At 35.6% G+C, this 24,900-nt stretch overlaps 1 protein-coding gene and 1 long non-coding RNA gene across 3 annotated transcripts; both read right to left on the bottom strand.

Moving 5' to 3' along the window:
* Positions 1 to 2,956: 2,956 nt before the first annotated feature.
* LOC140986367 (aldehyde dehydrogenase family 7 member B4) lies at positions 2,957 to 9,631 on the bottom strand. 2 transcript variants are annotated; one of them, XM_073454581.1, is made up of 15 exons: positions 9,487 to 9,631; positions 9,165 to 9,301; positions 8,657 to 8,743; positions 8,406 to 8,537; positions 6,881 to 6,953; positions 6,752 to 6,774; positions 6,589 to 6,652; positions 6,376 to 6,421; positions 5,869 to 6,049; positions 5,314 to 5,490; positions 5,055 to 5,219; positions 4,165 to 4,305; positions 3,981 to 4,078; positions 3,626 to 3,775; positions 2,957 to 3,183 (listed from the first exon to the last, which is right to left on the bottom strand). In XM_073454581.1, exons 2-15 carry the CDS (start codon positions 9,297 to 9,299, stop codon positions 3,123 to 3,125), a joined length of 1,533 nt encoding a protein of 510 aa, XP_073310682.1. In that variant the 5' UTR covers positions 9,300 to 9,301; positions 9,487 to 9,631; the 3' UTR covers positions 2,957 to 3,122. The 2 variants fall into 2 exon arrangements, with proteins under 2 accessions (XP_073310682.1, XP_073310683.1); XM_073454582.1 differs by having other exon boundaries at positions 9,418 to 9,567.
* On the bottom strand, positions 7,217 to 8,399 carry LOC140986368 (uncharacterized). Its single transcript, XR_012176931.1, has 2 exons — positions 7,706 to 8,399; positions 7,217 to 7,603 (listed from the first exon to the last, which is right to left on the bottom strand). It is a non-coding gene; the product is annotated as an uncharacterized lncRNA (long non-coding RNA).
* Positions 9,632 to 24,900: the final 15,269 nt, after the last annotated feature.

Below are 24,900 nucleotides of genomic sequence, written 5' to 3'. Positions count from 1 at the left end.
CATCAAGTCAAAATAATTGAGCGGTTGAGGGCTTGGTCCACGAATTATCGAGGAAGTTGAGGAAGATGAGACACGACCCATGTCCAGTGATCATGGAAGATGGCAAAACTGCTTTGGATAATTAAACAAAAAGAAGACAGAAACATCAGAAAATACACAACAACGCATCCAACAAAAGCAGCAGCAAAGCTTTTTAAAATTCATCTCAATAGTTCATCTGTATTTTTCTCCAATTTCCAGTATTTTAGTTACTTCAGATTTTGCATATTCCTCCAACTTTTTTGTGATAATGTTGTTCAAATTCATAACAACGTAATTAAATTTGATGTTTTTCATGGATTTTCTCCACAATTTCATCACATTCCTTATTTTATATTTTTTGCTCTGAAGCCATACCGAGAGAATTAGAACTAACGGTCGAATCAAGACGCACAACGCTTAACAAAGAAGTCGGATCATTCCATCACGTGCCTAGCACGTCCCGCAAGTTTCGTGAGAAACAAATTGGCACGCCCAGTAGGACGCAATGCCTCCAAAGCGTACTAAGAAACATGAAAGAATTCCTCCATCAAAGGAAAAGATACTGAGGCAGATGGAAAATCTGTGGAACGATTGGTACACAGGTTCGAAGAAGAGGCTGTGAGGGAACGAATTTCATTTTCTGGTGGTGAGGGACTTCCAACAAAAATTATGTTGTCCATGGAGAAAAATATTTGCGGTGATCTCAACGAAATGACCAAAGCCTTTACTGCTGTTATGATGGACTTTATGGCAGAAATAAGGGAATGGAGGAAGTCTTCGAAGGAAGAGAATAAATCACCAGAAGATGATAAAGCTAAGGAAACTGGAACTAAGCTGTCAGAAGACCAAGGTCAGGGGTCAGGGAGTTCTCAAGCAGGTGAAAATCGCCGTTTGGAGGAATTACCGACTCAGGGGTCTGTTGGGGATGGAAAGACATAGGAGGGAAGATGCTTTGGGTCCGAAACGCAAAAGTTACAGTAATGGTAAACAAGTAGCAGGGAATATGTTTGTTGTGACATCTCCTAACATGCATCCGGGGATGTATGTTGATGGGGGAATACATAGATATTCAGTTCCAAGTTCGGGCACTCGTGGGGCAAATTATTCCCCGTAGCCATTACGACAAATTCCAGTCTTGGACTTCGAGAGTGTACGTGATGTCATCCAAGAGCTGTAGGGCCCAGGGGTGAGGCCAATCAACCGACCATAGTTCCACAAACCATACCCCGATGTATGATAATTTTAAATTTATCCATGCATGCAATTGTCGGTTCAAAGAAAGACATATTGTTTGCTGGATTTGTTATCAATATTTAATAACTTGATATTTTAGTATACCGCTTACAAATTGTTATGTATGTTCAAAGACTAAATATCAATCTTGTGCTAGGTTTTTTATGGGCCCACCACTTGCATGCGTATATTTTTCGAGATGTATATAACTTAGATATATGCATGGACTATAATTTATTGTGAGTTTTTTTTTATTCTATTTTGTTATAGCATCTTGTAAATCTACCAATCTAAACAACAATCTAGAACTTAATGGTTCAAGCTTCAAGGAATGACAAGAGCATGTTATGATATTGCTCATTGGCATGGATTTGGACTATACACTAAGGGAAGACAGCCCCGCACTTTTGACCAGTGCAAGCACTCCTGATCAAAATGATTTTTTGGAAAAGTGAGAGTAATCAAATCGCATGAGTGTGATGATTATGAAACACTCCATTCCAGATACTATAAGGGGTGCAATTCTTGAAGAAAAATATGTCAAAAAGTTTCTCACTCAAATAGCAGATCGTTTAGTGGCAAATAAAAAGGTCGAGACAAGTACTATTCTGACTAAACTTATCTCAACATAATGGAAATGTCAAATCATGTGTCTCAACTAAAAGCAATCAAGTTGAAATGATTCGAAAAACATTTGTTGCACCGTTTTTAAATAAAATTTGATTTTAGTTTTATGTTCAAACAAATCAAGTTATTCTTTTATCTACGTGGAAATTAAAATTTTCATTTTTTTCGAAATTCAAATAATATTAGTATTGGTTCTTTGATTGATAAGCTTTATAAATTGAACATCAATATTTTAAATGACATCGATAGTATGTATGCATGCAATTATGAAAGTTTATTATTGAAATCTTTGAGTCATTAGGAGGATAAATTGTGATTATAAATACTCTATATTATATTTAAAGAATAACTTAAGCTTGTTAAAGTCAAAATATATTGACATGAAAAATGCCCTTACATGGGTTATATTTAATATTCAATAATCTTATTAACATATATTGCAAATAATTCTTTTAAATTAAAAATAAACATTGAATTTAAATAGAAAATCAAACAAATTAAATTTAAAATTTCCGAGCTTACCAAAAAACACTCTAAATCAGAACGTGAGCTCTTAATTTCGACCTAGATTTTAGGAGTACCGATTTGTATCCATACAATTGAAAACTATCATAGGATCTATTCGTAATATGCGATGAAGTAATCTCATGTGTAAATTTTATGAGACTAAAATTCATTTCAAATAATCTAACGCGTCAATTTTATTAGACAAAACTCCAATCTGATCCGATTCATGAAAAATATTATTATTTTTGCTAAAATTATTAGTTTCACATTAAATATAAATCGAACTGACTTATCTCACAAAAAAACATCTATGAGAACGTCTCACGAAATATCTACTCTTCAATAAACTTAACAAGAAGGAACTCCCAAATAATAAAAATTTGAAATTTAACTATTATTAATTTTTTTTTTAAAAAAAAAAGTATGAGCTTTATCCTCTCAAATTGGCAAAGGAAAAAAAGTGTACCACATGGACTCACAACTTAAATAGAACACCGTCGTGTGAGAGCCTTTTTGAAGTGTGTTTCCTTTCAAATAGATACTTTTTCGCGTATCTCAAACCGCTGTGAAAAATCTAAGCAATTTAATTATCCAGAATTGGGAGCTGCTAGTGAAAATTACCATGCAGGAGCTATTCATGAAACGAAATTCACTTTATTTTTAAAATAATAATCATCTAAATTATTTAAAATAGAATTTAGAGAGCACAACTTCCAGCAAGAAAATTTGACGATTTAACACTGCCCAAAGTTGATTCCTTGCGCCAAAGGCAGTTCACTCCCGTAGTTGATGGTGCTGCAAAATTATAGGAGTGCTAGGCAATCAAATTACATTAATTTGGATGTGAAATTCAACCCGTAATCGCAACGACCCGATTGCAAGAGTGGAGCTCTACCAACTGAGCTATATCCCCCCGAGCCCGTGAATTTATTCTAACGATGATAAGTAAAATTGTAAATAAGAACTACATTTCGATTACTTTTTTTTCTTCCAAAATTTGAATCCGACCTATTTCGATGGGATGTCAACAATATCAATTAAAATTTTTGTCACCTCCCTTCAAATCCAAATCATATCTAAGCTTCAAATGTTCCACTAGCTGACGGGGAGATTTATAATCACAAATCCCCACTTGTGCTTGTGCCGGAAGAGAGGGAGAATTTGAATTAAAATTCATTTCAAAATCTTGAACATTTTTGCTTTAATGTAGAAAATATTAAAGAGGTAGGGGGTTTACCAAGTTGATCGCCTCATATATTGTTTCCATGAGTCGCTTCCAGCTTCACGCCCACCTCCAGTAGCTTTCTCTCCACCAAAAGCACCGCCGATTTCAGCACCATTGGTTGGAATATTAACGTTTACAATTCCACAATCGCTTCCTTGAGGACTGAATCAAATTTATGCAGGTGAAATTATGATTTCATAAATAACAAATTCACAACTGCTTGCGATCATAAACTAAATGTTACAAAGAATATTGTAATAAAATGTCAGTTTTCAAATCCTAGCCATCTACCAGGGTTATTATCGAAAACTGATGAAAATATACAAGAAGGGAAGCGATGATTTCTTGAAGCAGTTTAATCACTTACCCGATCCATTTGAATAAAATCTCGGGTCTGCGAGTGAAGATGGAGCTACTCAGACCCTGAGGTACCGAATTGTTTATTTCAATTGCTTCCTTCAAAGTCTACAAAAATTACAAACCACGTGAACTGTTGTGTAACTCAGCTGGCGACTTTCAGACAAGTAGTAGAACTTTGAATTTGTAGATACCTTGAACTTCATGACATAAAGAACTGGGCCGAACAATTCTTCCTTAACAACATTGGCATCAGGAGATATTTCAACTACAGTTGGCTGCACAAAATTTCCTTTGGATTCTATGACAGATCCACCGGCTATGATTTTTCCTCCCTGGAACAATTTATCAGGACTTGGTCAAGTTATAAAATAAATAGAAATGCTAAGAACATAGAAGTTAGTCGCTGTTGGTGAAATTTAGTGCACCAAGGCCATCTTTCCCAGCCAGTATATGACTACCACACAAGAACGAATCCTTTATCTTCTTCTGGAAACAAGTCCGAGCAAAAGTTTGTTATCACTAATTTATTTACCAACAGTTAGTTAATATGCTCCTTTACATACTTTATTAGAAATTCAAAATCTATATTTTCTTCATTTGACATCGCCAACAGCTTTATAACTCAAGCAGCATGTGAATTGTCCAAGTAAATAACTGGATAAACAAATTTATGTTATTGTAGATTTTATTTAAGCCATAGCTAATTATCTGAAAAGAAGAATACAGCATATTAGCTTTTACAGATTGATCTTACCCAGAAAACCCTCAGAAACTTTGTGATGTTAAGTGGTACATACAACTCAAAAAGTATCAGCAATGCTGTAATTACACTCTTGCTGAATAAATTATAAGAGGAAACATGGTGAAAAATTAATAGAAAGCGTGCAAATGGTAAAAGTTTCTAACTATTTACTAGAATACAGTTGGCTACAAACCCTAGTCTACTCTCCATGGGAGAAGAACCAAGGGAAACGAGATTCAATAAAAAGCAAAAAAATAAAAACATCAAGTTGATTAAACAATTAGAAGCGCCAAGGGATTAACCAAGTCAATGAAAAGATCTTCAAGAGAGAGCACAAACCTGAGACTTGATTTTCTGTATTCCCTTTACAAAATGCTCCTTTGAAGAAGGTGTATGTAGTGGCCCAACTAAGGTGCCCTTCTCTAAAGGATTTCCAATCTTGGCTTGTTTGTATACATCAAGTAATCGGTCAAGTACTTTCTGATAAATACTCTCGTGGAGAAGCTTCATTTTTTACAGTGGTGTGAAAAAATTAGCACATTTACCTTACAAGTTTCTACAGAAACACTGCACAGAAGACTAAAATATTTTAGAATACCAGTCTACGGCACGTTGTGCATCGCTGACCAGCAGTACCAACAGCAGCAAACAAAATCGATGGAACAGCAAGGTCAATATCAGCATCGTCCATGACAATGATAGCGTTATTCCCGCTGAGTTCGAGCAGGCATTTGCCATATCTTTGATTTACTGTTTGTTGGACCATTAGACCCACCTGAAACCAGCACATAAAAAATAATCAAGGATGTAAGCGCAGCCACTGAACCTGCCTGCCATGTAACATGTACAGACACTTGAATATTCTGATAAAGTATCCTGGAAAACTCAAGAAGAAATTTCACCATAGTTCTAGCTTAAAAGTTGAAGGAATAAACTACAAAAGCAAAATCATAGTGAAAATTACCGCCGCAAAGTAAAATACAACAGAACTTTCTACCCAGGAAGATATAAAAGAAGCGTGATTAGATACAATATAATTTTGAGATTTTATTACACTGCAAGCGTGTCTATACCCCGACTTAAAAAAAAACAAGCTCGAATATTTCTTGCACAGTAGTAACAACTACACAATACAGGTACTAGACCATATTACCTTTGAACTCCCAGTGAAAGAAACAAGAGGAATTCGTGGATCTTTAGCTATAGCTTGACCAATTTCAGCACCTCCGCAAAATGCTGTGAAAATTGCCCCAGGCAAATTGTTCTTCTCTAAAACACCAGCAATTATCTTTGTCATTGCTATGGTAATCAAAGGTGTTGATGGAGCGCCCTTCCTTCATTCAATGACAAGACTTTAAAACTATAATTTTTGGCTCACTCAGCTAAAAGAACGAACAGTAGGGAGAAAATAGAGGTTGCACAGTGTTTGAAAGAGGAGGAGAACTGAAGATTGGACAAGGATTCAGTCTAAAAACTGAGATATTTTTTTTTCTCCCGGATAAACAGGTACTTTGTTTGAGAAGACATAGAACATACCACAAAAAAATATCATCAAACCAAAAGAAAATCATTTATGGAACATTTTAAGCATAAGTCATATAATATCTGTTACATAATTTTGAATATTATGTCTCTTAGAAGTAGTGAGCAAAGGACTCACCAGACAACTGAGTTTCCACAGACTAGAGCAAGGCATGCATTCCATCCTGCATTAGACACCAAATGAAAACTTTACGATTTTAACATAATTAACTAAATCAAAACCAAAAGCAACTAGGTTTTTAATACAAGGTGGAAAAAGAATTCAAGCCCGCCTCTGCCTAACTACATATCTAATAATTATTGCTATAAATATTAGTCCTGATGCACGTACCAAGCACAGCACAGGGAAAGTTGAAAGCTGTGATAACACCGACTATGCCTAAAGGATTCCATATCTGTTGATTGAATGCATGTAAAATATTAGATATCACTATGTATTCTGACGGACTTAAGATTTTGAACCTGGAAGTCCGTGTCAACAATTTTTTGCATACCTCCAGCATCATATGATTTGGCCCTGCCAAGAAAGCAAACGTTGTAATTAGAAGTAATTAAGCACAACGGACACACACAGAGTAGATCAAATTTAGCTGATAAATGAAGAAATGAAGGGTTGTGCTTACGCTCTGAAGGTATTACTGATCCATTCAGCTGGCGACTTAATCCCACAGCAAAGTCACACATATCTATTATTTCCTGGGATAACATTGCTTTGATATGAGAAAGCATTAAACATGTGATCTCGTTCGTTTTTGGAAGTTAATAAAAAAATACCCCAAGGTAATGATCCTGAAAAATGCAACTGAGATACAATTTTACGGACAAATTATGCGGATAATTTTTCTATTTCAGACATTTTGAATACAGAACAAAAATAAATCCTCACCAACCCCAAATATTATTCAATAATGTAAACCTCTGAATTTTTCATTTCAAAGGGCTACTCTAATACAGTAATGATCATGACAGAAGCACAAGGACAATGTGTAAGTTAATTTAAGAATAACTCATCAAACTTATGAAAATCCTGCTAGTTTATTGGCTAACACAGGAGGTCATATTCAGGTTTTGTATCATGGACCAGACTCTAGATTACCATAGTTAATTTTAACAAGGAAATCAAAAGCTTAACACAATAAATTCTTTAATCGATATATGCGTCCCAATCCCCAATACTAACAAAGGAGTTCAACACTTCACCCAATGCTTTCTACCAATTTAATGTTACATGAACTTTTCCATCTCCTTTTGCTTCAGATTAGGGAGATGATGGGTGCTTCGGGTCTTCTTGATAGATTTGATGATATCAGCAGACATAACTACTTCTAGAGTCACGGCTTCAACGTCTGTAAAAGCATATAGATAAATAATCTGTCTATTCCGAGCCATGTTACAGGAAAATGGCATGCGCAATTGGTAACGCCATTATTTGTAGTCCATGCACTTACTACAGGGAGTCCGTTTCGTTGCTTTGTTACTTTCCATATCAGTGCCTCGTAAATATGGTTGGAATCAATGGGGTGATGTATGATGGAAAAAAGGTTGTGAAGATCGTGCTCACAGCAAACACAATGAATTGCAATTATGGGAGGTTTCCACATTGAAAAGATGATATTTCCTATATAATGTAAATCATAGCAAGGAAAGAAACTTTTTTGTCGTGAAACAACGTGATTTAAGCATTTTGAGACCTCAGCAAGTTCAAAAGGTAACAAATGATTTGCAGACTGAGCGTAACCAAAAGTGACAAAATTTATTCAGTGGCAGCAGGGAGCATGGATTGGGTAGTTAAAAAAAGGAAAATAATCGATCCTTGACAATGGCAAGCCCATTTCTAACACGCAAGCAAATCAGTTAACTTTTTTCCTTTACAACTGTATAATTCATACATTGCCTCTTGAAGCTCTGACATCAAATCATATATAGCTAGTGGTTTTACATGTTCTGAATGTTATTAAGCTGCAACAAATTTCTGGAACCATTAATCACATCTTCATTTAATTAGAATTAATGAAACGCACGTGTTTCCATACTTCATCATTAAGAGATTGGCGCAGTGTATATAATGCTCAAAGTTTAACATAATTAATCATGTCTAATTATTAAGGAAACAGAAGATCTTAACCAAAGCCTGATGGCATCACATACCTGAACTTCCCCTATTCCTTCTGCCAATATTTTTCCCATCTCAAGAGAAACAAGGCAGCCGAGGGGATGAAGCTTGGTTCTCAGTGCATCACCGATCTGCCTCACTATTTCACCTCTTTTAGGTGCTGGAATCTGACACGATGAGACAGAAATATAACCATTCGATTTTCTAGGTTAACAAAAATCAATAATATTCAAACACAGCTTTGAGTCTTTGGATCATCAAGCACTATAGAGAAATAATAAAAAACCTGCATCCATATCTTGGTGGCCTGGTCACATGCTTGCGTGGCTTCCTCGTAGTCTTGAAGAGATGCTTCGGCAACTTCAGCAATTGTCTACATCAACCAAGCAAAAGTTTATCATATGTAACTTTATCCGAAAAAGAAATACCTAAGCACATGCCATCACTGTCATCAAGTGAAAAAAATATCCTTAAAACCTAACAAAATTTCTGTTTAGATAGTTTCATCACTAAAAATATAACAATAAAAAAAAATTTCAAATCACAAGTTCGAGCATATCCATAATTCCGCTACACAAAAAAATCCTCCTCGAGCATCAACATCAAATTCACTTTTTCCCAAAATAAAATAGCTAATCACAATCGATTTAAAGCGATACATTAATGCCCAAATTTTATCACACTCGAATAGTTCTCGCATGCAGACTGGTGATTAACCACCAAAACCACCACTAATTCATCAACACATCCAGCTACCAAAAAAAGAAGAAGAAGAAAATCAATCGTTAGCTGACTTGATTATCAGAAGGATTTACAGACGAAACCACCGGCCCATTCCCTTGCCATACGCCATTAACATAAGCCCCCAAATTCGTCGGGCCGATCCCGATCTCCTTCAAAAACTCATATTCCTTCCTCGCGAAACTCATCGCTGCATACATTCTCAAACAATCAATACTTCAAACTACAACAAATTTCAGCAACATTTAAAAAAAAAAAAACACAGACGCTTTAATGTGCATTCGGAACTGGTAAATTTAACAGTACCGTAAGCAGGAGAAGTAGCACTCAATTCAGACATAATCGAAGAATGCGAGCCGAAAAATGAAAACTTACAGCGAAATGTATCGATGCACAAGGGTATAAAAGGTGACGACGAAGAAGGCAGAGACGTGTGAACTCTGAATTGTAGCAATTTATATTTATTTCATTTCGCCCAAAATATTTCGTTAAATATATAAAATCGTCGTTTGGATTTATCTTAATAGTATTGTAAATAACACGTAGTCCTATAGTCCCTATATTTTCAAATGTTATCACTGAGTAGGCATGGTTAGCGGATGAGTTTGACCCGAAACCGGATTAGAACGAGATCGGAACCGAACAATTGAGTTCGGAAGCGAAACCGGTTCGCCCGGAACCTATTTTTGAATGGGGTGAACCATTTTTTTTATCAAAAAATCGTTTGAAACCGGTTCCGTTAGGAATCCGATATATCCGATTTGAATTTTGAATAAAAAATAATTTAAAAAGGAATTACCGGACCCAACAACTGGGGTTTTTTTTTTTAAAATAATATATTTTTAAAATTTATGTAATAAAATATTGCATTCCGTGCATGCAAACTCCGGATTCAGAATTTTGCNTAAAAAAAAAAAAAAAAAGAAATTGTGTCACAGATGTATTGCATTCTCCACTGCCCGATAGCAGCAGGGGGTTCGATTCTGGTTATACACGATGTGGCAAAAAAGACTAATTCAACTGAATCTGGGACAGCCTGTCACGGATTCATTGAATCCGTGACATCCGTGACCTCTTTTCCTCCCTATAAATTGCACCAAGTATTTGGCATTCTTTCATCGATCTTTGGCGCAAATATTTTTTCATCAATCATTCGGCGCAAATATTCGGCATTCTTCCTACGCAACTATTTATTTTTTTCTTCGCTCCTTGGTATTTTTTGTTAGTTACAATTTTTAGAATCCGTGACTCTTTTCCCTTTATAAATTGCGTCGATCATGTGATTATCAGAATTTGTAATTTGATTTGAGGGAATTCTGTCGAATTTCAGAATTTTACAGAATTGCGTCGAGTCTCAGTAATTCAGAATTTGATTTGGGAGAATTGTGTTGAGTATCAGAATTTGGGAGAATTGCGCCGAGTCTCAGTCGAATATCTGTTTTTTCTTTCTATATTGATTTTTTTTGTATAATATTTCTGATAATGTTTGTAATTTATTGCATATATTAAACATCGCTCGCTGATTTAATTACAAATTCAGTACAACCACATTTGAAAAGATAATTTCAATAATTTTTTATATTTTAATTGTATTATTTATGTTTTATTAATGTAATTATAATTTTTTCGGTTGCATTATAATATTATGTATAATTTTGTTATATTTTATATTTTTAATATTCATTATATTATAAAATTAGTAATACGAATACTAATAATAAAGTAAATAAAAAATAATTGTATTATTTGTACTTGTACTATTTGCTTTTATAAAGCAAGCACTGTTTATTTTTAGTTTTGGAATTCGGAGTTCATGTCCGGCTCTTCCTTCTATAAATAGGTTTATGTTTTCATTTTAGAGGGCACGGTTGAGTTTGCTCCCTCTCTTTTTTCTCTCTCCCTCTCTCTGTAATATATTTCCAGGCGTTGAATAAAAGTTTGAAGTTCTGTTTACAACCTTGTAAGTTTATTGCTTTCTTTATTTTCTGTTTTTATTTACTGTTAAAATTTTATATTTTATTAGATTAGCCTGAATGACAGGCTGAAACATTTATGTTAAATCATCTCATTACTAAACCATGATCTTTATTTATTTGTGACTTGGAATTAAATTGAAATGATAAAAGATTTCATTTAAATTTTGGAATTTAATGAAATATAAGGGTTAATGGTTGAACATAAGGTTTAAAGACGAACCAAGAAATGATTAACACAAGGTTCGAGTTTAATTAGGAGGCATAAATTCATGTTGTAGCCATTCAGCCTGCTTAGCCGAGAAATGGCATTTAAGGCGTTTATGGGTGATTTTTTATGAATTTATGTTTCTGAGATGGCCCTCGATAAATCCTCTGTTGTTTAATTTCTTTGGTATATCTTTTAGAAATCCTTTTATGTTTTGTAAAATTGCCATCGATAAACCTTATATTCATTCTTATTCTAAATTTTAAATACCTCCTTTTATTAATTCAGTTCTCAGATTTATGGTATATCGGCTGGAAACCAATAACTTCCATATGTGCGAAAGCCATTAAGGAAACATTTGGTAAAACAATGCCACATATCATATGATTAGTTTATATTCCAAGCCTCAGATGGTATCAGAGCCATGGAAATAGTTTTGGTTGATGATTTAACACATTTTATTCAAATGAATATTTTCAGTATAAAAGAAACTGTTAAAAACAGTTTAAATGAAGAATATGATTTACCTGAAAATTTAGATTTATTAAATAAATGGACTATTCCTAAGATAGAATCTAAAATGATCTATAAATTAGGAACATTTGAAAAAATTGGTTTTAAACAAGTAGTTAAAACTACAGAATCATCATTACCTATTCACAATGAAGAAATGGTTATTAGATTATTGAATAATAAAGATATTTTACCTTATATGAAAAGTTATAGATTTATTCATATAGGTTTAATACAGATTGTTTTTAGACCTTTAACCTTAGAAGGTTTACCAGAAAGCTTCATAGTAGCTTTAAGAGATGGTGGAAATTTAAATTGGAAACAATCCCTTATGGGAATAATTCAATCTAGTCTGGCTCATGATCCAGTATATTTTGATGTTTATCCGAATTTATCTTTATCTCTGTCTGATATTAATATATTAGATTCTTTAACATTAAATGTTAAAACTCATGGTTATAATTATACTCATAGTACAAAAGTTATATGTATCTGTTATCGTATATATTACAAACCATTATTTACACTAAATCCTATGTGTAAAAAGAATAGATAAAAAATTAAATGAAACCATTCTTATAGAAACTAATTTTAATAGATCTAATATTACTACTCGTAGATCTATAAAATGGGAAGAAATAGAATTTCCAGAAAATTGGATAATTGAACAAGCAGTTCCTAGAAATCCTATAATAAATAGGGATTTACAACAAGTAATACAAAATAATGAAAGATCTGTTCAAATACAGTTCTATAATGAACAAAGAAGATTATTACCCTCTTCTGTTTATGCTAGATCAAGATCTAGTCATTCTTTTATTTCACCATTAGATTATTTAGTGGATATACCTCAAACTCCTTGATAGACATAAATTAGTTGTGGCGATGAAAATAAAAATCAACAGCATTCTTTAAGAAAACAGTAGACAATAAGAAAAGCAGAAGCTACTGTGTTAGTAAAACAAAAGCAGAAGAAAGGATAGAAAAACAAGAAACAGANCTGTGATGACATACCACATGTCATCATCCTGTGCTGCAAGATGAGCTTGCATTCTAATCTTCCAATCATCAAAGTCTTCCTTAGAAAACATAGGAATCTTGCTAAAGTATGCCATCTGTTGTAGTTTTTCACGAACAAGAATATCCTGCTCTGATACCAATTGTTGTGGATAGAAGTTGATTTTAGAGGGGGGTGAATAAACTCTACTCTTTTTTAGTAAAGAAGGTACTAAAATCCTGTTAGATATAGTAGTTTATCTTGTTGCGTATACTTCCAGCAGATTACAATAATATGTGCGGAAACAATCTAATGGAGTAAGTGAAAAACAGTGATAACAGTAGACAGTAGTTGTTTATANCAGAAGAAGGGGAGACGTAGAAGATTTCATCTTCGAACTTCTATAAACAACTACTGTCTACTGTTATCACTGTTTTTCACTTACTCCATTAGATTGTTTCCGCACATATTATTGTAATCTGCTGGAAGTATACGCAACAAGATAAACTACTATATCTAACAGGATTTTAGTACCTTCTTTACTAAAAAAGAGTAGAGTTTATTCACCCCCCTCTAAAATCAACTTCTATCCACAACAATTGGTATCAGAGCAGGATATTCTTGTTCGTGAAAAACTACAACAGATGGCATACTTTAGCAAGATTCCTATGTTTTCTAAGGAAGACTTTGATGATTGGAAGATTAGAATGCAAGCTCATCTTGCAGCACAGGATGATGACATGTGGTATGTCATCACAGATGGTCCATTGAAGATATTAAAGCCTAACACAGCTGTTGTTGTCACTGAGGGTGCACCACAGATGGTTGAAAAACCAAGAAGTGAATGGACCAGCGAAGACAAGAAGAAGGCCAACCTTGATAACGTTGCAAAAGACATATTGTACAAAACTCTCGATAAGAACACCTTTAGCTAGATTAAAATGTGTCCTACTGCAAGAGAAATTTGGGAGAAGCTCATCCAGATATGTGAAAGAAATGAGCAAACGAAAGAAAACAAACTGTCTGTAGCAATGCAGAAGTTTGAGAATCTAAAAATGAAAGCTGGTGAAACTCTAAATGAGTTCGATGAAATATTCAGCAGCTTGGTAAATGGGTTGACGGCTCTGGGTAAAGAGCATAGCAACAGAAAAATAGCCCTCAAGGTGATGAGAGCTTTACCCAGAGAATGGGATATAAAAACAATGTCTATGAGAGTATCCAAAGACCTGAACAAGTTGGAACTGCACGACTTGTTTGCCGATCTAAAAGCTTACGAGTTCGAATCGGAGGTAAGAAGTGGAGAAGAGCCTTCAAATCTACCTACCAAGGCTCTTGCTGCTACTACTACTGCTACTACCTCTTCTACTGCTGCTGCAGTTGTTCCGCAAGCATTACCTACTGTCATAATTGATAGCACACTGGAGAAGACTGCTGAACAGATCAGCAGTGATGCTATGTCCTTGTTTGTAAAGAAATTCTCCAGGTTCATGAAAAAGAACCATCGAGCTTATCAGGGTCCCAATCGCAATTTCAAGAAAGATTCACCATCTGGTGATATGGGATGCTTCAATTGTGGAAAGATCGGTCACTTCATTGCTGATTGTCCTAAACCAAAGAAGGATGACCAGAAGAAAAAAGATCACAAGAGGAATGACAAAAAGTCCAGAAGAGACCGAAAAGCAATGATTGCTGAAGAAAGCAAATCCAAATGGGCGGACTCCAGTTCTGAGTCATCTGACTCAGAAAGTCATTCCAGTGACAGCGATGCAGAAGAAGTCAAATGTCTTATGGCAGACACTGATTCAACCTCTACATATGAAGAGGTATTTGACTTTGATTCTAATGAATTCACACGAACTGATCTGATTAATGCATTACATGATATGGTTAAAGAGTACTCAAAACTTTCTCAATCATTCGAGGAAGTGAAGACTGAAAATCAAAGCCTAAAGGATCAAATCAGTAAGTTTGCTTACCTACAAGAAAACAGCTGTACTGATCTGAAGGTTGAGATTAATATGTTGAGAACTGAGAATGATAGGATAAAAACAGATTACCAGACACTAAAATCTGAAAGTCAGAGATTATCTGTTCTGGTAAATGCTTGGAATAAGTCCTCAGTTTCATTGGAGAAGATGCAGGAATTGCAGAAGCAATCTGGAGACAAAAGTGGTCTTGGATTCAGCAATAATGAAAGCATCTCTGAAACTAGTACTAAGCCAGAACTGGATACGAACAAAGAGAAATACATTCGTTTTGTCAAATCCAGCTTGGTATATGAACCAGAAGTACCTACTGTTCAAATTGAAAGGAATGTGGATCAGATGAACAAAAGAAAGCATTATGGTCTTGGTTATGTTGAACCCAAGAGAAGAGTCCACCAGAGTTCTGAATCTAGTAGAGGATTCAACTCAGGAGGACAAATCTCTATGAAGGTTAAGAACTACCAGCACTATAATTCTATACCTGTTCAAAAGAGATACAGACCAGACAACAAAAACAGAAGGGAAGAACAACATTTTAATATGCATACTGTTAGAAATAACAGACCTTCTGTTGCACACACATCTTTGGATACCCGAAGTACAAGGTCACCAAGAATTGTACAAATGTGGGTCCCCAAAGGGCTGATAAGGGTTGGACCCAAATAGATTTGGGTACCAGATACTAAAATTTGTGTTTGCAGGAACATGAGAAGAAAACAGAATCAGTAACTCTACATGGTATCTGGACAGTGGATGTTCCAAACACATGACTGGACAGAAAAACCTACTTTCCGAGATAATGAATTGCACTGGACCAAAGATAACCTTTGGAGACAACTCAAAAGCTTTTCAGAAGCACTCGTGTATAGTTAAAGATTCTGCTGAGTCTACTGTATTAACTGGAAAGAGAGAAGGCAACACCTACAGAGTCTCTTGGAACTTAAAATGTGTCAATACTCCTACATGCTTAGTTGCCTCTCTTAGTGATAAACACTGGCTCTGGCACAAGAGAATGAATCATCTAAATTTCAAGTCAATCAACAATCTCAAAAAGCAGAATATAGTTGAAGGTTTGCCTGATATTAATTTTGTTAAGAATCATGTTTGCTCTGCATGTCAGCTTGGGAAACAGATAAGATCCAGCTTTAAGAACAAAGATAGCAAATCAACTTCAAGATGTTTGGAATTGCTGCATATGGACTTATTTGGTACAATCCCTATCATGAGCTTAGGAGGAATGAAATATACCCTTGTTGTTATTCATGATTTTTCTAGATTTACTTGGGTAATATTTCTTGCAGGAAAAGATCAAACCAGTAGCCTCCTGATCAAGCTTCTGAAAAAGATTCAAAATGAAAGTTCTTCTTCTATCATTAAAATCAAAAGTGATTGGGGTACTGAGTTCACTAACAAAATTCTTGAGTTGTACTTAGATGAACAGGGAATTCATAATGAATACTCAGCTGCCAGAACGCCTCAACAAAACGGAGTAGCTGAAAGGAGAAACAGAACTCTTAAAGAAGCCGCTAGAACAATACTAGCAGATGAGATATCTCTCAGCGCTTCTGGGCAGAAGCAATTAACACTGCATGTTATACGTAAAACAGAACAATGATCAACAAAAGGCATAATCAGGCTCCTTATGAGATATGGAAAGGGAGTAAACCTAACGTATCTTATTTCCATGTATTCGGCTGCAAATGCTTTGTACTTAACAATGGCAAAAACCACTTAACTGCATTTGATTCAAAATCAGATGCTGGATTATTCCTCGGTTACTCTGCCGTGAGCAAAGCTTTCAGAATCTTCAACAATAGAACTCTTAATGTTGAAGAATCAATTAATGTTGTCTTCGATGAGGACAGCAGTGCTCCTGAAATATCTAACACGTCAGATTTAAGTAACAGGTTAGACAAGATCCACTTGGAACTGGACAGTGAAGATGATGCAGAAGCAAATATCAAGGATGTTCAAAATACAGAACCAGACATTCCAATAGTAAAACCAGAATTACAGACATTAGATCTGCCAATACCAGCAGAAGACACTCAAGAACCTACTACTGGTTCAGTGGAGATCAATCCCAACATATCTAACCAGGAAGATATCCTGTTAAACCCTTTTATTTGGAGAAAATCTCATCCTCCATATTTGGTTATTGGAAATCCAGCAGCGCCTTTGAGAACCAGAAGGCAAATGATTAATGAGTATATGCATGCTGCTTTTATCTCTCAGGATGAACCAAAGAAAATTGAAGACGCTCTTCTGGATCCTAGTTGGATTGAAGCTATGCAAGAAGAGCTGAATCAATTCAAAAGAAACGAAGTTTGGTTTCTAGTACCTAGACCATCTCATCAAGCTGTTATTGGAACCTGGTGGGTATTCAGAAACAAACTAAATGAAGAAGGCATAGTGATCAGAAATAAAGCAAGACTGGTGGCTCAATGTTTTAGACAAGAAGAAGGAATAGACTATGATGAGACCTACGCACCAGTAGCAAGGCTCGAAGCTATCAGAATATTTTTGGCCTTTGCTGCTTTTAAGAACTTCAAAGTCTATCAAATGGATGTGAAGAGTGCTTTTCTAAATGGTCTACTACAAGAAGAGGTCTACGTCGAACAACCTCCAGGTTTTATCGATCATTTCTCACCTCATCATGTATTCAAATTACACAAAGCCTTGTATGGTCTAAAACAGGCACCTAGAGCGTGGTATGACACTCTATCGCAATTTCTTATCAATCATGATTTTACAATTGGAACAGTAGACAAAACTCTGTTTACTTTAGTCAAGAATAAACATATACTATTAGTACAGATCTATGTTGATGATATTATTTTTGGGTCAACTAACCCCAAATTATGTGCAAAGTTTGGTAAGTTGATGCAAGATCAATTCGAAATGAGCATGATGGGAGAATTAACATTCTTCCTAGGATTACAGATCAAACAACTTGATATTGGAATTTTCATAAATCAAGCCAAGTATATCAAGGAGCTTCTGAAAAAGTTTGGTATGGAAGCATGCTCTGCTGCTTCTACTCCAATGAGCTCATCTATCAAGCTTGATAAAGATGAAAGTGAAATTTCAGTAGAGGTAACTCAGTATCGTGGTCTTATTGGTTCATTGTTATATCTTACTGCCAGTAGACCAGATATCATGTTTGCTGTTTGTATTAGTGCGAGATTTCAATCTAACCCCAAACAATCTCATTATATTGCTGCCAAACGTATTTTGAAGTACTTGAAAGGAACTCAAAATGTCGGCTTATGGTATCCCAATGATTCATCGTTCAACCTTATTGGATATTCAGATGCTGATTATGCAGGTTGCAAATTAGACAGGAAAAGCACAAGTGGTTTTTGTCAATTCCTTGGTGATAGATAGATCTCCTGGTTTAGTAAAAAACAGACTTCCATAGCCACATCTACTGCAGAAGCAGAATATCTGGCTGCTGGAAGCTGCTGTTCTCAAATACTATGGATGCAACAACAATTAAAAGACTATGGAATTCAAGCCTCCGAATCACCTATCTTCTGTGGCAATACCAGTGCCATTGCAATCACACAAAATCCAGTACTTCATTTCAGAACGAAGCACATAGATATCAGACATCATTTCATCAGAGATCATGTGCAGAAGAAGGACATTCGTCTGGAATATGTTTCTACTGATCAACAAACAGCAGATATCTTTACAAAACCTCTGCCTGAGAATAAGTTTTCTTATTTTCGAAATTCACTTGGATTAATAGACTTAAATTAATTATCTGTTATTCTCATTCCACTGATGTGTTGTGATCTCTTATGTTTGTTCAGATTTAATTTGCAGAAAATAAAAGACAAACGAGAGAGACAATCAGTAAACAAAATATAATAATTTCATTAATAATATAAGCGGGGGCGTACAACTTTCACTTCATTTTTAACGTACGCTCTCCAGATTGCCAACCAAGTCGTCAGCTCTCCAGTAGAGGTACGTAGAAACTCCTCTAAAGAAGAAATCTTTTTCAGAGTCCTCTGCTCCTTTAAGAGCATGAAGAGGTAGATGCCATCATCAGAGAAGACGTCTGCACTATCAGCACTATGGAGACGTCGATAATACTTCCCCATTGCTGACAGCTCCTTGGAGGAAGACACCTGTCCACCTTCAAAGGAGGACTTAAGCTCCTGAATCTTAGTCCAAGTAGCAAGTGTCTTCTCCAGTACTTTGTCTTCAATAGCTTTTTTCCTCGCAGCTATCATCTCCTTCATAAACTCCTCAGCCAAATTAGGACTATTATCTCTTGCCATATTCTTTTTGTTTAAAAGTGACTTTTTGGCTAACCTCTATGCCTGTATTTATAGATGATAAACCAGGTACTAGAGATCGAGGTAATCATAACTTCAGCGGGAAATGTGAAGCATTTTGTATCAAGCTATCGACGGTTCACTTACCAAGATGTGACATTTAATAATTACATTGATTTAGGGGGAACCTTATTATGATTATATTTGATTTTGTGTCAGAATCCGAAGGATATTTGTCTCTTCAATAAAGCAAGGCACTCTGTCTAAAACTTCCAGTAGAAGCTATCATAAGATGACAAATTCGCTTCGGATTTTTTATTCAGCTAACATTGCGATATTTGCAGAAGACATCGCGATATTTGGAGACAGAGTGAACTACTGTTATTTCATTATTTATTGTATCTTACCTATAAGACAGGATACATTCAATAATGAAGAAGTTGAAAAGTCTAAAGTCTACATAACCGTCTTCTAATTTAAATAGACTGAGTTTCTCTTATCCTTTATTATTTTCATTATTATTGTCAAAAATTCACTAAAAGCAGTAGATAAACAAAATATGTCAAAAATAAGAACATTCTTTCATAAAACCAGAAGCATTTGAGTTTATCTACTACATTTGTGGATATCAGCAGCTTGAAGTACTTTTCTTGTTGCAAAGTACTTCAGCAGGAACCTATCTAAGGACTGTTAGGAATTCTAAACTGAGGATTTTCTTCCTAATCCTCATAACTTGGAAAAGGATGATCTTCTTCGAAAAAGAATCTAGCAAGCTTGGGTCTTGCCAGCACTAATGTATTGGAAAAAGATGTCTTCAAACATCTGCTTACAAAAGACTTCAAGTTGTCTTTGGAATTCCTCTGCTGATTCTGACTCTGGAGAAAACTCCGAGAGATCATCTACATCTATCATTTGAATTAATTTAGTGAATGACTGACTTAGTTTGGGAATCTGCAGGCATTTATATAGAGTTTCGGGGAAACTAAAGAGACGGCGATCTGACTACAAGCATTCCAAGATTCACCCATCCTGTTCTCAGATATCACATCCCTGCATTTATTAGTTGCATTTATCAAGGGGGAACAGTATCTGAGTCAAACTAAGATCTTCTTATCTTTTTCAGAAAACAAATAGAATGTCTGTCTTTTCGATAACACAACAAGTCTACTGGTTTTATCAAAGTGCTCAATTATTCCAGTATTTTGAAACTTGCAGTAGACGTTATCATAAAACGACAAACTCTCTTCTTATTTTTTTGTAACCGCTTGGACAGCCCGCTCTTTTCACCAAGATTCAAATTTCCAAAATCATTAGTCTAGTCTGACACGATCTGGATATCTTCTCAAATACTCAACCGTAAACATACTGACACGTGTCCTTGTGTTTACTTGACGGCTGTACATTTGCTTTAAAATATCAGTTTCTTACTTTTCACTGTTACCGTTCCAAAATCTTTACTACTCAGCTACTGCTTTCTCTTAAACATTCCCTCTCTACTGCAAAATCTATCTGATTCATTTCTACTTACAAAAATGGCCGGAGCATATACTCTTAATGCCTATCAAGTCAACTTTGCTTCAGTTCTCAATCTCAAAGATGAGAACCTTGTCAAAATGTTCCAAGCCCTTGAAAAATCAGGACTTAGAAAATTCTTGGAAGCACCCGCTGTGATATACAAAACTGCCCTTCTAGACTTCTATGCTAAGGCAACCGTTCATGAAGGAAAGATCATTCATTCTCAAGGAGACGCATCCATTTCATTGATGCCGCACTATTGGGATCAACCTTTTTCCTTCCACTTTCAGGTATTTATGAACTTTCTGATATTTCTAAGCTAGAAATGTCTACTGCTCTCAGCTTCTGGAGAAGAACTGTCTCCATCTTGCTTCAAGAAACTTCTCAAAATGGAATATCAAGTGCTTGTTGACATTGTGGCAAAGGCTTTGTTGGTCAAAGCTGGCACGTTTGATAAATTGACAAAGGAGAAAGTCCAAGTGATGGTTGCCATCACTTCAGGAACTAAAGTGGATTGGAGTCGTTTCTTGTTTCGAATGATGAAAGATATGGTTACAAGGAAAAGCTCTGGATTTGCCGTTTAGATCAGCACAATGCTAAAGGATGCTGGTTTTGCCTTCACAAGTGAACTAGATGCTGCTTCTGTAACAATGATTGACGCTGACAATGTACTCGCTTTAAGGCCCAAGCCAACTGTGGCTGAATTTGTTGCTTTAAAAAGGGAGATTGGAGAAACTCTTTCTGAGGATCAAAGACCTCAAAGAAAGATTAAAAGGAAGAGAGTGATTATCTCTACTGATTCTGACAAAACAGTATCCGAGGAGTCTGCTGCTCCTATTCAACCATCTCTGCCACCTACTCCCAGCAAAAAGAAAGCTCGTACTGTTCTTAAGATCAAGAAGACAGCAGCAATCTCTGAAATGGAGAGTGTTCCGATCAGACAAGTGTTTCCAGAAGTTGTTTCTTCTGCAAGACCTACTTCTCCTGTTTCACTACCAGCTGCTGCCTCTGTTCCAACAACATCTACTGCTTCAACCTTCAGACTTGTGTCTGGAATTGCAATTCGAGAACCAACTACGGGGTCTTCTGCTTTTCGATCTGTCTTGCCTATCTCATCGTCTGATAAAGGCAAAGGAAAACTGAATGAAGAACCACAAATTCTTGGACCCAAGACATTTGTGACCACTGGTGTTGATCTTCATTTAGCAGAAATAGAAAACTCTGCCAATAACGACATAAATTTCTTTGACGAATGGCACAAAGTTCGAATTTTTCACTCCTTTGCATACTTCAAGAAGAAAGGCTCTTATGGGAAAATGATGAACACTGAGAAGAAGGTTTTTCAGCTTGCCAAAACTGAAAATGTAATCGAGGCCATGCGTAGACGAAGCTACATCCTCGAACAGCTGAAATGTCAGAAGTTAGAATCTGTTCTGAAAACTCTCGAATCAAATTTTGATCCTACGATTCCTACTGCTGTTCAGGATCAAAACGTCATTCATATTCTAACTGACAGATTGAAACAGATGAATGAGCAACTTCTTGCTCAAGAACAAGCCTTTGGAGAGCAAATTCAATATCATGTCGGCTTTGTTCCAGACTCTACTCTGATTCAGACAGTTGAGGAACGGACTTCAGCTTCACCAAAAGCTCCTGCTCTCAGTACTCCTGCATCACCAAAGAAGCCTCTTCAGTCATCATCTCTCCTATCTGTGCGTGAACTGGCTTCAAGGGAAGAAGTCATTGAATCAATTGTTCCTACGCCCTCTACTGCTCAGGAAACTGATCTAGATACTTCGTTAGTCCCATCATCTTCTCCAACAGCAGACCAACCCATGCCAGAATCAGATGCTGCACCATTATTGCCCAATCTAAAGAACTTTTCTGCTGAACATCAAGCAGAAATGGAAGCTCTCTTGAATCAGCAATCTGAACCTATGTCTGCGGAAAAAAACAGTTGTACCTACTGAAATTGTTCCATCAGAAGAGAACTTGGTCTCTGCATCTGTTGCTCCTGATGAAGAGATTGTTCCTACGAACTCTGCTGCAGAACCAACTGTCACTACTGTTCCAGATGAAAGCTCTGCTGACCCTGGCCCCTCTACTGAATTGACGGATGCCATTTCTCCTACCAAATTTCAAGTCTCTACTGCTTTGGTTGTCACTAATTCTGTACCAATTGACACGGATAATAGCCTTGCTAGGATAAGGCAACGCTTTCTTGAGCGAACTCCCTCACCAGAATCAGAACCATTTAATTTAGAGTTTCAGATTGACACTCTACAAAAGGAGCTCAATAATCTCTCTGATTTAGTCAAGCGGATGTCTCGTGAAAGTGTCGCAGAATTCAGTGGTGCTCAATTCTTCAGAGACCGAATGTCCAAGGAAATACATAAAACGGCGGAATCTATGCATAACATGTATGCTGAAACCATTGTTTTCAGACAAGCTATATCCAGAAGTCATAATCAAATCGTGCTTGCTCAATCTGACATGCTTGATCGACTCACCGAGCATGATGACCTTATTCGTTCAATTTTCACAACCATGGAATTAATGGATGTCAAGATTGACTCTCAAACTCAATCTTTATCTACTCAGGCTCCATATCTGGAAATGTTGACCAATGGCATTCAAAACTTGTTTGGAAGAATGGATGATTTCATGGCCCGTATTATTGCCGCTGATGCCAAAAAGGGGGAAGAACAACAAAGAGGAGGAAGAGATCAAGCAGAAGCAGAACAAAGGAGAACAGAAGACCAGGCCGAACCTTCAGCTAGAAGAGATCAGGATCCTCAAAATGAAGAAATCATATACAGGGACATTGTAACTAATGATTGACAATTTTTTTTTGTTAAATTCACTGATATTATCCTTTTGCTAATTGTTATTTGTTTTCATATTGTTTAGGTTTTGGCATCACCACAAAGGGAGAAATTGATATATTAGTTGTGGCGATGAAAATAAAAACCAGCAGCATTCTTTAAGAAAACAGTAGACAATAAGAAAAGCAGAAGCTACTGTGTTAATAAAACAAAAGCAGAAGAAAGGATAGAAAAACAAGAAACAGAAGATGTTTCCTAACGGAACTAATATTGAATGTTACCGTTAAGGTTACTGAGTACTAGTATTAATTGCAGCATTAATTACTGTACGAAGTCATTTAATTCGCTTTACCGATTTTAGTATAAAACAGGACTGATTGTTTTATAGCTTTTCTGCAGAAACCTTTTTGGGTAATAAAGCTGATTCAATCAGAAGTCAGAAGACATCTTCTGATCATAGACGTTGAACTCAGTCACCTATATATATGGAACAAACCCATATAGGAGAAGTGACAGTGCGCAAAACATCTTTCAAGGATCAACTCTATTTCACTCAACGAGAAAACCTCTAAATTCTTTGATATCTTTGAGTTCAACATAAAGAAAAGCAGCACACGCTTCATAGCAGATATCTGATCTTTTGAGATCATCTTGTGCTACTGTTTCTTACACTCTTCACAATTATTCACAGCACTCATATCTTATCAAGAAGAGTTTGTAATCTGAAAAGAGTCTTTTCAGAACTTTGTTGTATCGTATTTTCACTGTGTTGAGCAACTAAGAGTTTCAGTAGGCAAGTGTAAGCCCTGCTGAAGTGGGTGTGTACAAGAGTTGTACTGTAAAATCCAAAGTCTTTTAGTGATACCTTCTGGAAACAGAAGAAGGGGAGACGTAGAAGATTTCATCTTCGAACTTCCATAAACAACTACTGTCTACTGTTATCACTGTTTTTCACTTACTCCATCAGATTGTTTCCGCACCTATTATTGTAATCTGCTGGAAGTATACGCAACAAGATAAACTACTATCTCTAACAGGATTTTAGTACCTCCCTTACGAAAAAGGAGTAGAGTTTATTCACCCCCCTCTAAACTCAACTTCGATCCACAACACTTCTAGAGCTTCTACTTCTCAAATATGAGAAGATATTGAATCTGAAAAAGATACAATAGATGAATTAATTATTAATCAGAATAATATTGTTCATAAAAGTAATTTTCAAAAAGTTAAAGAAATTAACTGATACTGAAGAAGAATTTGAATTTATTGTTACAGAATTTTATAAATATTGTGAAAGTCAAAATAAATTAATACATTTTGTTCCTTGGTGTTTTAAAATTTTTATTATTGATTATATTTCTGTTCTTGAAATAAATTATAAAATTTCTTCTGGACTGATTCAAAAATCAATTTATCCTCCTCAACAACCTTTTCTTATAGAAAATAATAATAAAATTTTAAATTTTAATGCTTTTTCAAAATTA

The sequence above is a fragment of the Primulina huaijiensis genome, chromosome 10, assembly GCF_012295235.1.
Source record: "Primulina huaijiensis isolate GDHJ02 chromosome 10, ASM1229523v2, whole genome shotgun sequence".
Lineage (NCBI taxonomy): Eukaryota > Viridiplantae > Streptophyta > Magnoliopsida > Lamiales > Gesneriaceae > Primulina > Primulina huaijiensis.
The sequence above is the reverse complement of the archived record's forward strand: the minus strand, read 5'-3'. Positions and strand labels throughout refer to the sequence as shown.

Bases quoted from the DNA above. Each gene is read 5' to 3' on its own strand.
- LOC140986367 (XM_073454582.1), bottom strand. From the start codon at position 9,451: ATGTCTGAATTGAGTGCTACTTCTCCTGCTTACG. The intron at 4,306-5,054 runs GTTTGTGCTCTC...AAATTGTTCCAG, and splicing joins TACAGAAAATCAAGTCTCAG to GGAGGAAAAATCATAGCCGG. The intron at 3,184-3,625 runs GTAAACCCCCTA...ATAATTTTGCAG, and splicing joins TATATGAGGCGATCAACTTG to CACCATCAACTACGGGAGTG.